We start from the raw sequence: 16,150 nt of genomic DNA on the forward strand, positions 1-16,150 counted from the left end.
CACGAGGTGATAAGATCCAAGCCTCTTTATTACCAGCTTCACTGCACCACCTTCTCCTACCTCCAAGGCAGTCAGTGTCTCTTCTTTACTTTACACTGAATTTCAGTTTGTTCTTGATTTCTGGCTCTTAGGGATTTACTATTACTATTCCTTGAAAGTTCAACTATGCATTAATTTTCTAAAATAGTTTTTCTTCAGTATTATTGAGGTATAATTTACAAACCATAAAAGTAACTTAAAAAATTTTTTTTCATTTCCTGAATCAGTTCATTAAGAATTTGCCTTTTAAAAAATTTTTAATTTGGCTGCATCGGGTCTTAGTTGCGGCACACGGGACCTTCATTGCGGCACGTGGGATCTTTCATTGTGGTGCTTGGGCTCTTCGTTGTGGCATGCAGGCTTCTCTCCAGTTGTGGCTCTTGGGGTCCAGAGCATGTGGGCTCAGTAGTTGCAGCACGTTGGCTTAGTTGCCCCTCGCCATGTGGGATCTATAGTTCCCAGACCAGGGATTGAACCCATGTCCCCTGCACTGGAAGACAGATTCTTAACCACTGGACCACCAGGGAAGTCCCAAAATTAACCCATTTTGAATGTAATTTTTATTAAATTTATAGATTTGTGCAACCATCACCACAAAACACTTTTAAAACATTTCTGCGACATCAGAAAGTTCTCTTGTGGGAATTCCCTGGCGGTCCAGTGGATAGGACTCCATACTTTCACTGCTGAGGGCCTGGGTTCAATCCCTGGTCTAGGAACTAAGATCCCACAAGCTGTGTAGCACAGTAAAAAAAAGAAAAGTTTCCCTTGTGCCCATCCCCAAGCAATCAGTGATTTGCTTTCTATCACTTGGCCTTTTTTGAAAATTTCACATAAATGGAATCATAAAATATGTTTTCTTTTGGGTCTGGCTTCTTTCACTTAGCATGCTTTTTTCTCCTCCCCCCACCCCCACGGTTCCTGCATGTTGTAGGAACATGTATCAGTTTGTCTCTTTTTTTATTGCTGACTACTATATGTAAAAAGTGTTCGATGTCATTAGTCGTTAGGAAAATACAAGTGATATGCCACTTCATACCCTCCAAGATGACTACAGGAAAACCTGACGGTAACAGGTGTTGGTGAAGATATGGAAAAACTGGAACACACTGCTGTTGTGAACATAAAATAGTGCAGCCAAATGGTCTGTTTGGAAAAGTTAGACAATATGTTAAAAAGAAGATGAACACATGTTCACCAGATGACCCAGCAATTCTTTTTAACATCTTTATTTGATTATAATTGCTTTACAATGGTGTGTTAGTTTCTGCTTTATAACAAAGTGAATCAGCTATACATATACATATATCCCCATATCTCCTCCCTCTTGTGTTTCCCTCCCACCCCCATCCCACCCATTTAGGTGGTCACAAAGCACCCAGCTGATCTCCCTGTGCTATGCAGCTGCTTCCTACTAGCTATCTATTTTACATTTGGTAGTGTATATATGTCTATGCCACTCCCTCACTTTGTTCCAGCTTACCCTGCCCCCTCCCCATGTCCTCAAGTCCATTCTCTTCAGCTGTGTCTTTATTCCTGTCCTGCCCCTAGGTTGTTCAAAACCTTTTTTTTTTTTTTAAGATTCCATATATATGTATTAGCATACGGTATTTGTTTTTCTCTTTCTGACTTACTTCACTCTGTATGACAGACCATAGGTCCATCCACCTCACTACAAATAATTCAATTTTGATTCTTTTTACGGCTAATATTCCATTGTATATATGTACCACATCTTCTTTATCCATTCATCTGTTGATGGACACTTAGGTTGCGTTCATGTCCTGGCTATTGTAAATAGAGCTGCAATGAACATTGTGGTACAATGTTGTCTTTTGTCTTGTTTATATTTTCCTTTGCTGTGCAAAACCTTTTAAGTTTCATTAGGTCCCATTTGTTTATTTTTGTTTTTATTTCCATTTCTCTAGGAGGTGTGTCAAAAAGGGCCATGCTGTGATGTATTTCATAGAATGTTCTACCTATGTTTTCCTCTAAGAGTTTTACAGTGTCTGGCCTTACATTTATGTCTTGAATACATTTTGAGTTTATTTTTGTGTATGGTGTTAGGGAGTGTTCTAATTTCATTCTTTTGCATGTAGCTGTCCAGTTTCCCCAGCACCACTTACCGAAGAGACTGCCTTTTCTCCATTGTATATTCTTGCCTTTTTTTTTTTGCAGTACACGGGCCTCTCACGGTTGTGGCCCCTCCCATTGCGGAGCACAGGCTCCGGACACGCAGGCACAGCAGCCATGGCTCACGGGCCCAGCCACTCCGCAGTATGTGGATCCTCCTGGACCGGGGCACGAACCCATGTCCCCTGCATCAGCAGGCGGACTCCCAACCACTGCACCACCAGGGAAGCCCCTATCCTTGCCTTCTTAATCAAAAATGAGGTGACCATATGTGCGTGGGCTTACCTAGGGGCTTTCTATCCTGTTCCATTGATCTACATTTCTGTTTCTGTGCCAGTACCATACTGTCTTGATTACTGTAGCTTTGTAGTATAGTCTGAAGTCTGGGAGCCTGATTCCTCCAGCTCCGTTTTTTTCCTCAAGATTGCTTTGGCTTTTGGGGGTCTTTTGTGTTTCCATATAAATTGTGAAATTTTTTGTTCTAGTTCTGTGAAAAATGCCATTGGTAGTTTGATAGGGATTTCACTGAATCCGTAGATTGCTTTGGGTACTATAGTCATTTTCACAATGTTGATTCTTCCAATCCAAGATCATGGTATATCTCTCCATCTATTTGTATCATCTTTAATTTCTTTCTTCAGTGTCTTAAAATTTTCTGCATAGAGGTCTTTTATCTCCTTAGGTAGGTTGATTCCTAGATATTTTATTTTTGTTGCAATAGTGAATGGGAGTGTTTCCTTAATTTCTCTTTCAGATTTTTTTTTACCATTAGTGTATAGGAATCCAAGAGATTTCTGTGCATTAATTTTGTATCTTGCTACTTTACCAAATTCATTGATTAGTTCTAGTAGTTTTCTGGTAGCATCTTTAGGATTCTCTACGTATAGTATCATGTCATCTGCAAACAGTGACAGCTTTACTTCTTTTCCGATTTGGATGCTTTGTATTCCTTTTTCTTGTCTGATTTCCGTGGCTAAAACTTCCGAAACTATGTTGAATAAGAGTGGTGAGAGTGGGTAAACTTGTCTTGTTCCTGATCTTAGTGGAATTGCTTTTAGTTTTTCACCATTGAGGACGATGTTGGCTGTTGGTTTGTCATATATGGCCTTTATTATGTTGAGGAAAGTTCCCTCTATGCCTACTTTCTGCAGGGTTTGTATCATAAATGGGTGTTGAATTTTGTCAAAAGCTTTTTCTGCATCTATTGAGATGATCATATGGTTTTTCTCCTTCAGTTTGTTAATATGGTGTATCACGTTGATTGATTTGCATATATTGAAGAATCCTTGCATTCCTGGGATAAACCCCACTTGATCATGGTGTATGATCCTTTTAATGTGCTGTTGGATTCTGTTTGCTAGTATTTTGTTGAGGATTTTTGCATCTATGTTCATCAGTGATATTGGCCTGTAGTTTTCTTTCTTTGTGACATCTTTGTCTGGTTTTGGTATCAGGGTGCTGGTGGCCTCGTAGAATGAGTTTGGAGTGTTCCTCCCTATGCCACATTTTGGAAGAGTGTGAGAAGGATAGGTGTTATCTCTTCTCTGAATGTTTAATAGAATTCCCCTGTGAAGCCGTCTGGTCCTGGGCTTTTGTTTGTTGGAAGATTTTTAATCACAGCCTCTATTTCAGTGCTTGTGATTGGTCTGTTTATATTTTCTATTTCTTCCTGGTTCAAGTCTCGGAAGGTTGCACTTTTCTCAGAATTTGTCCATTTTATTGGCATATGTTTGCTTGTAGTAATCTCTCAAGATCCTTTGTATTTCTGCAGTATCAGTTGTTACTGCTTTTTCATTTCTGATTCTAGACTTGAGTCTCCTTCCTTTTTTTCTTGATAAGTCTGGCTAATGGTTTATCAATTTTGTTTATCTTCTCAAAGAACCAGATTTTAGTTTTATTGATCTTTGCTATTGTTTCCTTCATTTCTTTTTCATTTATTTCTGATCTGATCTTTGATTTCTTTCCTTCTGCTAACTTTGGGTTTTTTTTGTTCTTCTTTCTCTAATTGCTTTAGGTGCAAGGTTAGGTTGTTTATTTGAGATGTTTCCTGTTTCTTAAGGTAGGATTGTATTGCTATAAACTTCCCTCTTAGAACTGCTTTTGCTGCATCCCATAGGTTTTGGGTCATCGTGTCTCCATTGCCATTTGTTTCTAGGTATTTTTTAATTTCCTCTTTGCTTTCTTCAGTGATCACTTCGTTATTAAGTAGTGTATTGTTTAGCCTCCATGTGTTTGTATTTTTTTACAAATCTTTTCCTGTAATTGATATCTAGTCTCATGGCGTTGTGGTCGGAAAAGATACTTGATATGATTTCAATTTTCTCAAATTTACCAAGGCTTGATTTGTGACCCAAGAGATGATCTTTCCTGGAGAATGTTCCATGAGCACTTGAGAAGAAAGTGTATTCTATATTTTCGGATGGAATGTCCTATAAATATCAATAAAGTCCATCTTGTTTAATGTATCATTTAAAGCTTGTGTTTCCGTATTTATTTTCTGTTTGGATGATCTATCCATTGGTGAAAGTGGGGTGTTAAAGTTCCCTACTATGATTGTGTTACTGTCGGTTTCTCCTTTTATGGCTGTTAGCATTTGCCTTATGTATTGAGGTGCTCCTATGTTGGGTGCATATATATTTATAATTGTTATATCTTCTTCTTGGATTGCTCCCTTGATCATTATGTAGTGTCCCTCTTTGTCTCTTGTAATCGTCTTTATTTTAAAGTCTACTTTGTCTGATATAAGAATCGCTACTCCAGCTTTCTTTTGATTTCCGCTTGCATAGAATATCTTTTATCATCCCCTCTCTTTCAGTTTGTATGTGTCCCTAGGTCTGAATTGGGTCTCTTGTAGACAGTGTATATACAGGTCTTGTTTTTGTATCCATTCAGCCAGTCTATGTCTTTTGGTTGGATCATTTAATCCATTTGCATTTAAGGCAGTTATCGATAAGGATGTTCCTATTACCATTTTCTTAATTGTTTTGGGTGTTATTGTAGGTCTTTCCCTTCTCTTGTGTTTCCTGCCTAGAGAAGTTCCTTTAGCATTTGTTTTAAAGCTGGCTTCCTGGTGCTGAATTCTCTTAGCTTTTGCTTGTCTGTAAAGGTTTTAATTTCTCTGTCGAATCTGAATGAGATCCTTGCTGGGTAGACTAATCTTGGTTGTAGGTTTTTCCGTTTCATCACTTTAAATATGTCCTGCCACTCCCTTCTGGCCTGCAGAGTTTCTGCTGAAAGATCAGCTGTTAACCTTATGGGGATTCCTTTGTATGTTATTTGCTGTTTTTCCCTTGTTGCTTTTAATATTTTTTCTTTGTTTTTAATTTTTGATAGTTTAATATGTGTCTTGGTGTTTCTCCTTGGATTTATCCTGTATGGGACTCTCTGCTCTTCTATGGAGCTGGGTCTTAGTGTTGAGATGGAGATCTCTGGGAGAGCTTTTGCCATTTGATATCGTGTGGAGCCAGGAGGTCTCTGGTGGACTAATGTCCTGAACTCGGCTCTCCCATCTCAGAAGCATAGGCCTGACACCCGGCCAGAGCACCAAGACCCTGTCAGCTACACAGCTCAGAAGAAAAGGGAGAAAAAAATAAAGAAAGAAAGAAAGAAAAATAAGATAAGATAAAATAAAATAAATTTATTAAAATAAAAAAATTAAAAATTTTTTAAAAAGGAAAGGAAGAAAGAAGAGAGCAACCAAACCAAAAAACAAATCCACCAGTGATAACAAGCGCTAAAAACTATACTAAAAAAAAGAAACCAGACAGACAGAACCCTAGGACAAATGGTAAAAGCAAAGCTACAAAGACAAAATCACACAAGGAAGTATACACATACACCCTCACAAAAAGAGAAAAAGGAAAATATATATATATTCACGAAGCCCAGGCCTCATTCTATGCAGATAGCTGGGGACCTTGGTTTTAGGTTCATCTCGGATGTGCATTCTCTGAAGCCGAGTCCATTTCTCAGGAGAAAGAATGGTTGTGTGAGGGAACCGTTAACCGAAACTGCCCTCCTTGGCCAGGCACGATGCAAACCGCTTGCGTGAGTTGTCTCACAACACAAGGTCCCTTCCCGATAAGGAACATGGTGCTGCTGCCGAAAAGTAATGGGGAGAACTTGGGAGAGGCTGAAAGGACCCAGCAATTTTGAGGCAGGAGATAGATGGGCCCCAGGGTGAGCAGCTGGAGTTTGTGCCCTGTGGACAGATACTCCAAAACAGTAGGAGGGAGGAGAAGCTAAGCCCTGCCCAGATAAGAGACCACATTCTCAAAGTCAAGGAGACCATCCCAACTACCCCCCCCCCCCACACACACACACACGCGCGCGCGCGCGCGTGCACGTGCAGAGAAAGGCTCCTTGAAGGTCAAAAAGGGTGGGGGCACCACCCTATAGTATGTGATATCAAGCTACCCATAGGCCTCTTCACTAGAATCCACCTTGGCTAAGAGATGCATGTGCACACATGGGAGTGAGGCAGGAGATAGTTGGGCTCCAGGCTGGGCATTTACAACTGGCCTCCTGTTTACATTTCCTGAGGAAGGAGGCAGGTGGGCTCTAGGCTAGGTATTTACAACCAGCCTCCGGTTTGCACTACGAGATAGAAATAACAACAGCAACAGGGTAAATAACGGGACTTTGTCTCCTGAGGACACTTTAAGATAACAGTCACAGCGGAGAAAGAAAGAGGCTAAACCCTGTCTGAGTAAAGGATCGAGAGGTCACATGTTCCCCATCCTTGGGGCAAGGGAGACACTGCACATGTGCAGAAAGGCTCCTTGGGGGTTAAAAAGGAGGGGGCACCACCCCATAATAGGTGATGCCAAGGTCTCTGGGCTGGAATCCATCTTGGAAAAAAGCTGTGCACACGTTAGGTAGAGTCCTAGGGGAGGTCAGGTGTGGAAAAAGAAACCAGATAATTGGCCAAAGGTAAACAAAGACCCGGAAGAACTGCCCTATATAAATGACTTAACTGCCTCTTTACTGTGCTCCTCCTCATTAGGGGGGACGCCCATACCCTTTCTCTCCGGGTGTGCATCTGTGCCTTGCTTCTCTTAACTAAACAGTTTCTCTGTGTGCTCTCCCACTTGTTGTGCTGTGTCTCTAATAATAAACTTTGTACCTGTTTTTGCAGTTTTTGCCTCCTTGAGAAATGCATTTTTCAATGGAGGCAAGGGCCAGGGGAATTTAGCTTCCAGCCTCTAGCCCCTGGTAGACTAATGGTTAGGATTCCTGGTTTTCATCCAGGCAACCCAGGTCCAATTCCTGGGCAGAGAACTAAGATCTTGCTTCAAGCCACTGCCCGCTGCTGCCTCTCCAAGATGGCGAAGACACTGAGATATACCAAATACGGACTCAGAACCAGGCAAAGCAAGATGACTGGCCAAGGAAAACCAGAAGAAATGCCCCATAAAAGTGATTCAAACTACCATGAGGGCACGACTCTCTCTGAGCCCGCCCATGTGTCTATCCACATGTACTCTTTTTCCTCCTAATAAATGCTTTACTTGTTTCACTACTTTCTGACTCTATGTAGAAATTCATTTCTACACTGCTGACAGGCCAGGGCCTTGTGACTGGTCACTGGTCCCTGGTGGTCTAGTGGCTAGAATTCAGTGCTCTCACTGCTGCAGCCTGACTTCAATCTCTGGCTGGGGAACTGAAATCCTGCTTCAAGACGCTGCAGGCCGAGGCCACCTGATATCAATTTCATCCCTAGGTATCTACTCAAGAGATGTGAAACATTTTCGTAGCAAGACTTACACAGGAGTATTTAGAGCACTGTTATCCATAGTAGCCCAAAATTGCCAACAGTTCAAATTGTAACTGAGCAGGACCCTACAGGGCTTTCCTGGGACAGACCCTTCCTCCACTTCCTCTGCTTTAGCTCCTCTCTAAGCATCTAGATAATAGCATCTGACGGCACATTCTCTGAGTAGTTTTATAGATGCTAAAACCCCCACCGAATGGAAGAAGTTAATTACTTGATGACCCTGAATGCATAGCCCCCAGACCCACTGGCACCTAAGGACCGATAGTGTTAACCCCCGTGACACTTCTCTGTTACCTCACCATCAACCAGTCAGAGAACTGGGCACGAACTTATCACAAACCCTGAGATGCCTCTCCCACATCTTGCTTTTTTTTTTTTTTAAAGATTTATTTATTATTTATTTTTGGCTGCCCAGGGTCCTAGTTGCAGCATGCAGGATCTTTTGTTGTGGCACGTGGGTTTCTCTCTAGTTGTGGCGTGCCGGTTTTTCTCTCTCTACTTGTGGCATGGAGGCTCCAGAGCACATGGGCTCTGTAGTTTTCAGCACGCAGGCTCTAGTTGAGGTGCGTGAGCTCAGTAGTTGTGGTGCACGGGCTTAGTTGCCCCGCGGCACATGGGATCTTAATTCCCTGACCAGGGATCGAACCCAGGTCCCCTGCATTGTAAGGCGGATTCTTTACCACTGGACCACCAGGGAAGTACCATCTTCCCTTTAAAAATGGTTTGCTGGACTTCTCTGGTGGTGCAGTGGTTAAGAATCTGCCTGAAAATGCAGGGGACATGGGTTCGAGCCCTGGTCTGGGAAGATCCCACATGCTGCGGAGCAACTAAGCCCGTGTGCCACAACTACTGAGCCTGTGCTCTAGAGCCCACAAGCCACAACTACTGAGCCCATGAGCCACAATTACTCAAGCCCATGCCCCTAGAGCCTTTGCTCCGCAACAAGAGAAGCCACCACGATGAGAAGCCCACGCACCACGATGAAGAGTAGCCCCCGCTCGCCGCAACTAGAGAAAGCCTGCACGCAGCAACAAAGACCCAACACAGCCAAAAATAAATAAATACGTAAATAAATAAATTAATTAAAAAAATGCTTTGCTGAGGGACTTCCCTGACTGTCCAGTAGTTAGGACTTGGCTCTTTCACTGTGGTGGCCTGGGTCGGGGAACTAAGATCCCAGAAGACACACGGTACGGCCAAAACAAAACAAAAAAACCCCACAAACACGGTGTCAGTAGATTGGCTGCACGAGGGTGAATGGACCCAAGTTTGGTTTGGTAACACAATGCCCATCGAATAGTAAGTAAATAAAATGTGGCGTGTCCATACAACGGAACATTACTCTCAATAAGAAAGAATGAAGCGCTGATACACAGAAGTTCCTTGAGGACAGGGTTTCTGTTTGCCTTGTTCACTGATGACCAGTGCCTGGCATATAATATTTGCTCAATAAGCATATGGTGAATGAACAATATAAATCACCTTATTAAACAATTTATTTTTAAAAGATTTTATTACATTTTGAAAAATGGCCATATTAACAGTCATAAAAATGGCCCATGAGAACACTTCAAGTAGGAATACAAAAATAATCTATATTAACAAGTTTGCTATTCATGCATACTGCACCATCACTAACCTCACTGTAAGTTTTGGAACCTGCATATTGTTGGAGCTTCTGATGCAAGACTCAAAGGAGATTATGGCAGTACTGAAGGAAAAAAATAATCTGGCCGACATGCACTGTAAAACTGCAGCTACAGGCTTTTATTTTAAAAAGACAAAAGGTTTTCTCAATATTTACAGCTTTGAAACGGTAACCTCTAACTGCAGGCTGCGGGCTGCCACAGGTGTGCACAGGTGCAGAGAGTTCATAAGAAACTTGAGTCAGCCCCCCCAACCCCCACATACACAGGTAATAGTTGTGGCTCTTAATTCAGCTCTGCTAAGTGTGCAAGGAGAGGTCTTACTTCTATAAGAGGGAAAGAAGTCTCCAAACAAGGTAGGTAGTTGATCGGGATCCTTATGATTCATTCATTTCTTTTCTTTTAAAAATAAATTTTCAGCACGCAACTTTTCTGACTCCTGGTCAGTAATTTTTAAGAAAAGGAAAAGAAAAAAAATTAAGGCTCTAATTCTTGCAGGAAGAGTTATTCTTGGCATTCATTAAGTTTAAATTTCAAACTAGGACTATAATTTTCCGTTTGTAAACTACTTTAACAGTAAACAAGAATCTCATGTGTATGATAACTGACTGAATTATGCTTACAATAGCAATGGCTGAATTTTTTTTTTTTTTTTAATTCAGGAGGTTCCCTGAAGAAAGCAGTTAAGTGAGTCAATAGTTAAATTAAATTTTAACTAAATCATCATTTAAAAACCAGAATGAGTTTATTCGGCACAATTTTCAGGAGTTTACCTCAGCAAGCCTGACGTTTTCCTTCTTCAGCCGCACGACGTACTGGATCTTCTGATGTAAGTTTTGGTGACCTACCAACTTCCCATTTTCCTCGGCGAGACACTCCACCTGCTTCCTTAACATTTCCATCTCCTGCAGGTAAATCAATCCAGGGAAGGGAAAATGAGCTGCTTTTAATTTTTATTTTACAATAACATTATGTCGTGCCTTCCAAGAGCACAGGGAGGGAGAGACAGAGCCCAGGTTCCCAGCTTTCGTGGCCACACATCTTTGCGTGCAGAGGAGCAACTGTAAACCACGGGATGCCCAATCGCAGCCCGGAGACTTATGCTGATCGGCTCTGTTAATAAAAACCAACACACAAATGCACCTGGCACGTTCTCTCCTTTTCTTCATACAATTCTTCCAGCTTTGATCTTAGTTGTTCCTTTTCTTGGAACGCTTTAGACTCCAACATTCTAACTCGTTCAACTTCCTCAGTCATTGTAACGTAGTCGGTCTCTTTGTTCTGAAGGGCACTCTGGAGCTGCTCTAGGCTGTAACAGTAACTATCACGTTATGGTCTCCCAAAGGCACGTAATTATAAAACAGTACTCAAATCAGACACTTGTCACCCAAGCTCAGAATTTTTATTTGAAAGTATCACTAATATCCAGCCCTCCCCTTTCTGACAGCACAGGAAGACAGCAAGAGCTGCAGATACACTTTTTTATGGTTGTTTTACCCAAAACTTTCATTTTGGAAAGTTCCACAAACCGTTTTTTACACAACAGAAATTTAGAATGGAAACTTTTAGATCTAGCCCTCAGAGCAAACTGTTACTTAAGCATTATTACAGTCTGCATGGTTTATTCAGTGCCCCATATCTTAATCATTTCTGGTTTCAAAAAATGGTTCTCAGATGGTGGGACACTAGTCATTTCTTCAAGGATGTGCTATTTAGAATTTATACACTTTATGCAACTATCAATTGAAAATAAACATTAAAAAGAAGGGTTACCCATGGATGAACCTAGAAATTGTCATACTGAATAAAGTTAAGTCAGACAGAGAAAGACAAATATCGTATGGTATCATTTATATGCAGAATCTAAAAAAAATGATACAAATGAACTTATTTACAAAACAGAAACAGACTCATAGACTTAGATTATGAATTTATGGTTACCAGGGGGAAAGGGAGGTGGGGAGGGATAGTTAGGGAGTTTGGGATTGACATGTATACACTGCTATATTTAAAAAAGTGTTGGATAACCAACAAGGACCTACTGTATAGCACAGGGAACTCTGCTCAATATTATGTAACAACCTAAATGGGAAAAGAATTTGAAAAAGAATAGATACATGTATATGTATAACTTAATCACTTTGCTGTACACCTGAAACCAAGACAACATTGTTAATCAGTTATACGCCAATATAAAATGTTAAAAAAAAGAATAGTGTTCAAAAGGAAAAAAAAAAAAAGAAGGGTTACCAAACAATTATATAGAATTTCACAAAACTAACTGAATCCTATAAGCTTCCCAAAGAAACAAATGCTTTTTATTTATTTTACAATGCATATGGAATAGAAAGCTGATGATTTAAGTGATGTAATACACAGAATTAAAAATACCACTTAAGGCCAACAATTTCTTTGGTGGTGTTTTCAGACTACATTCTGTGGAACCTCAGGAGGACAGTGTGGGAGTGAGGGCACTGATGTTCTCCCAATTCATCTGGAGCTGTTCTGCTTTTGTCTTATGTGTTTTGCTTTCGTTTCATGAAAAGGCTTTGTGGCATGGCAGACACCGCAGCTGCCTACCCGACAGCTAATCCCTTGCTTTTTATAAAAACTCAGTTTATTCAGAGGACAAGAAAGGGAGAGGAGAAGCACACCCAGTTCCCAAAGATTAGTAAATAATAACTGGTCTGAGCTAAAACCATGGTTATCTCTACCCCACTGCCAGATACTGGTTTTCTCAGGTTGCCCTGCAGGCATGCTAATTCTGGATAAGGAGACACGATGAATCTTGAGGGTTTCTGGGAGTTTTTTTCCCTGAAAAAAGAAAGTCCTTTTGAACCCACAACACTGTAAGCTGTGATCCTGTTTATGTTGTTTGGAGCTGCAGCAGCCATCTTGTAGTCAATAGGTCACAAGCAAGAGTACCAAAAGCAGAAGAATGGGAAGGGGCTGGGTCAATGCACCTCCAAACCTCTTGTTATGTGAAATTAAACATCTGCCTACACCACTGTTGGCTTGGTATTCAGTTCTTTGTAGCTTTTTAAAAGCACTGTCACATACACATGTGGATAACGCAATGTTTAAAACTGTTGCTGTAGGCTGGGACTGATAAAACCATGTGTGCCATTTTCTGGAGGTTGCTTCACTTGCCACTGTGTGGGCTCCTGTAGTCCCAGGGACACTGTAGCACTGATTACTAGATCATGAAATAAATTATGTATCAGCTTAGATAGCTTTTATTCTTTTTGCTAGAAGGTCTCAAATGGTTATTATCTATACTTCTACAAACTATACAGGTGGATTCTCATAGATCCTGTAAGTGATCCAGATTTCTGTCCTAGCCCACAGCTAACTGGCAAGGAGCCAGTCCCCAAACTGCTCAAATGCAGATGAAAGTGTTGAACAAAGTTCTGTTCCACACCTATACTCTATTAAGTATATGATTCTATGATGCAAATGACTCAATAACTGAGTAACAAATCTTTCCCAAGTTGGGTGGTCTTTGTCAGCTGATCATTAAAAAGACTTTTTTTTTTTTTTTTTGGCCATACCATGCGGCATGTGGGATCTTAGTTCCCTGACCAGGGATTGAACCCATGTCCCCTGTAGTGGAAGCACAGAGTCTTAACCACTGGACCACCAGGGAAGTCCCTAAAAAGAATTTTTGATGACATATCACTATGTAACTTCTGGCATATTAACCTGGATAGAGTTCAAATAATTGGAGGACAACATTCTAAAAAAACTCCTTCCATTGTTATTTACTTAGTATGTGAATAAGATTTCTCAGCCTTTATATCTATAAAGACAAAAAAGTAGGAACAGAATTGATTGTGAATATTGTATGATTCCAGAATTAAGTGAAACAGAATGAGCTAATTAAAGAAAAAGCATTAAGATAAAATGCATTGAGAGATGCATTTCCAATAAAATTTTACTTGTATAATAATTATTCATAAAAATTTACAATAAATTCAGGATACTTTAATAATTGTAATGAAAACTCAATCCAGAAAAAATATAACACTTAGAGCCATATGAATATAATAAATTTTTACAAATTACTTGTAATTTGCATACGTATTTTCATTGCTGAGTTATGATAGGGCAGTCAACAAAAAATTTTCCAAACAATATATTAAATTAGGATATAATTCTGCATGGGTATAGAATGGAAACTTAATTTCAAAGGAAAAAGGAACAGTGTAAAATTTTAGACTTACAAATTTCTTCAAGTATTTTTTAAATGGGTAGAAAGTACCAAATCAGTTGGATAACTTTTGAAAGAACACCACAAAAGCTTTATTTCTAAATGTCACTATTTTCAGTATGTCAAAACTTCTATCCTTTGCAATAATTTAAACTTACAATGAAAAATTTTAGACATAGTCAACTCCAAAAATGTACAAGAGGGTATATGGTGTTTCAAAATTCTTTTAGGAGGTAAAACAAGTGAAAATGTTTGAGAATCACTGTTCCTGATCAGATCTATTCTATTCAGAGAGTAAAATATCTTTCTAACGTTTTATCACTTTGTTAATACCAACCAGTTTACTTATTGTGAACTTGATAGAAAATACAGTGTATCCTGTTTATCAAAGAATGAGGCAGTTTATAAGATTACATAAATTAAAATATAAGAAGTATATGAATAAAATAAAATCATGTCCATAGAAAACATATAAAGAGACATAAGGTCAAGACCAGAAGAATTCATAGTATTGATCTATGGGTCTGAGAGGGCCTCAAGGTTTTAAATCAGAGGAAACCAGAAGTGAGAAGGAAACCTGGTCGGTTATATAGTTCTCGTTGTACATGAGGAGAAAACCCATCAATTCCCCCAGGGAAGCTAAGGTTTTCCTAGCACTTATTTCTTTAAGTTTTTTTTTGGAATGGCTTCATGTGAGGAACCCCTTTAGCAAGTGGTATTTAAGAAAAGAATTTTGTAAATATCTATTATGTTCACATACTACTGCAGAAAGGAAAGAATTTACTTACCTTGTGGATATTATAAGCATTTCTTCCTTTAGAGGAATACTGGTTGGTGTTAATAAAGAAATGATCAACAAGAACTTGAATTACAAAAGAGTGTACTTACTCTGCTTTCATTTTTAGCATTTCTTCAACCAATTTATTCTATAAGAAGATTAAAGAAAGAGAAAGAAAAAATGACTTAAGTTCTTAACATCGCTAAACAAAAGACTGAAAGTAATCAGTCCGCTCTCCCTAATGGTAATAAAACCAATTAAAGCAAATTCCTTTACAATACATGCATCTCAATGTTCACAATGGCACTATTTACAACAGCCAAGACATGGAAGCAACCTAAATGTCTATGAACAGAGGAATGGATAAAGAAGATGTGGTACATATGGACAATGGAGTATTACTCAGCCATAAAAAAGAATGAAATAATGCCATTTGCAGCAACATGGATGGACCTAGAGATTATCATGTTAAGTAAGTCAGAGAAATATCATATAGTATCACTTATAGGTAGAATCTAAAAATAGATACAAATGAGCTTATTTACGAAACAGAAACAGACTCACAGACATAGAAAACAAACTTACAGTTACCAAAGGGGAAAGGGGGAGAGAGGGATAAATTTGGAGTTTGGGATTAGCAGATACAAACTACTGTACATAAAGCAGATAAACAACAAGGTCCTACTGTATAGTACAGGGAACTATATTCAATATTCTATAATAAAACATAATGGAAAAGAATATGAAAGAGAATACACATATAGGTATAACAATCATTTTGCTGTACATCAGAAACTAACACAATATTGTAAATCAACTATACCTCAACTAAAAAAAAAAAAAGGGACATCCTTTTCCACAATCCCAGCTACACACACATAAAGGGGGTACCTATTTACAACCGTTCATGTATTGTGCCCTTTAAAGCCTCAAATAGGCACTCGATACTTGCTTCTAAATGGAGAATTCTGTGTGAGCAGTAGGCTTACCGTCTAGGCATGAAGACTAATTCACTCTTAATTCTCAGCTATAGCTAAATACTGATGGTAAATATCAAACTTAACAGGAATACAAAAGAGACAAAATTTCAATAATAAAATGGTTTCTAAAATATATAACCATAAATGCTAACTATAAAAGCATTTTTCACACAAGAAAAAAACTATTATGTAAAAAAAATCATACTTTAGCAAGTCTTTCTTTGATTTCTTCTTGTTCATTCTTCAGCTGCTGCGTGTCTGAATGATTCTGTTCACTGCGTTAGATTAGGAAGGGAGGATGGGAAAAGTGTCAAATATATTCAAGTATCGATTTTGTATCTATTACATGCAGCAACGCCAAGATGTGCAAAGAAGAGCTAATTCTATGGTGATTAGGTCAAGTTAGCACAGTCAATAAGCGTGATCAACACATGAGGATGAAATAAGGTACCTCCCCAGCATTCGGGATTCCTTCCATACAAAAGTGAGATGAGCAAAGCTGGGAAATCTAATGACAGGGTTTGGTTGAGAATAAAGTATTAACTTAGAGCGGTATCATCTGAAGATCGTATGTGAACAAAATGGGGC

The 16,150-nt window shown here is 39.3% G+C and overlaps 1 protein-coding gene across 1 annotated transcript in view; it reads right to left on the reverse strand.

Moving 5' to 3' along the window:
• Positions 1-9,452: 9,452 nt before the first annotated feature.
• KIF15 (kinesin family member 15) overlaps positions 9,453-16,150 on the reverse strand; it is a 70,886-nt gene continuing 64,188 nt past the window's right edge. The window contains exons 31-35 of the mRNA XM_024756464.1: positions 15,768-15,837; positions 14,693-14,730; positions 10,738-10,903; positions 10,368-10,499; positions 9,453-10,033 (exon numbers count right to left, since the gene is read on the reverse strand). Coding sequence (XP_024612232.1) covers positions 9,983-10,033; positions 10,368-10,499; positions 10,738-10,903; positions 14,693-14,730; positions 15,768-15,837 — 457 coding nt within the window. The 3' untranslated portion in view covers positions 9,453-9,982. The remainder of the gene's footprint in view (positions 10,034-10,367; positions 10,500-10,737; positions 10,904-14,692; positions 14,731-15,767; positions 15,838-16,150) is intronic.

The sequence above is a fragment of the Neophocaena asiaeorientalis genome, unplaced genomic scaffold (assembly GCF_003031525.2).
Source record: "Neophocaena asiaeorientalis asiaeorientalis breed wild unplaced genomic scaffold, Neophocaena_asiaeorientalis_V1.1 scaffold265, whole genome shotgun sequence".
In the NCBI taxonomy this organism is placed as follows: Eukaryota; Metazoa; Chordata; class Mammalia; order Artiodactyla; family Phocoenidae; genus Neophocaena; species Neophocaena asiaeorientalis.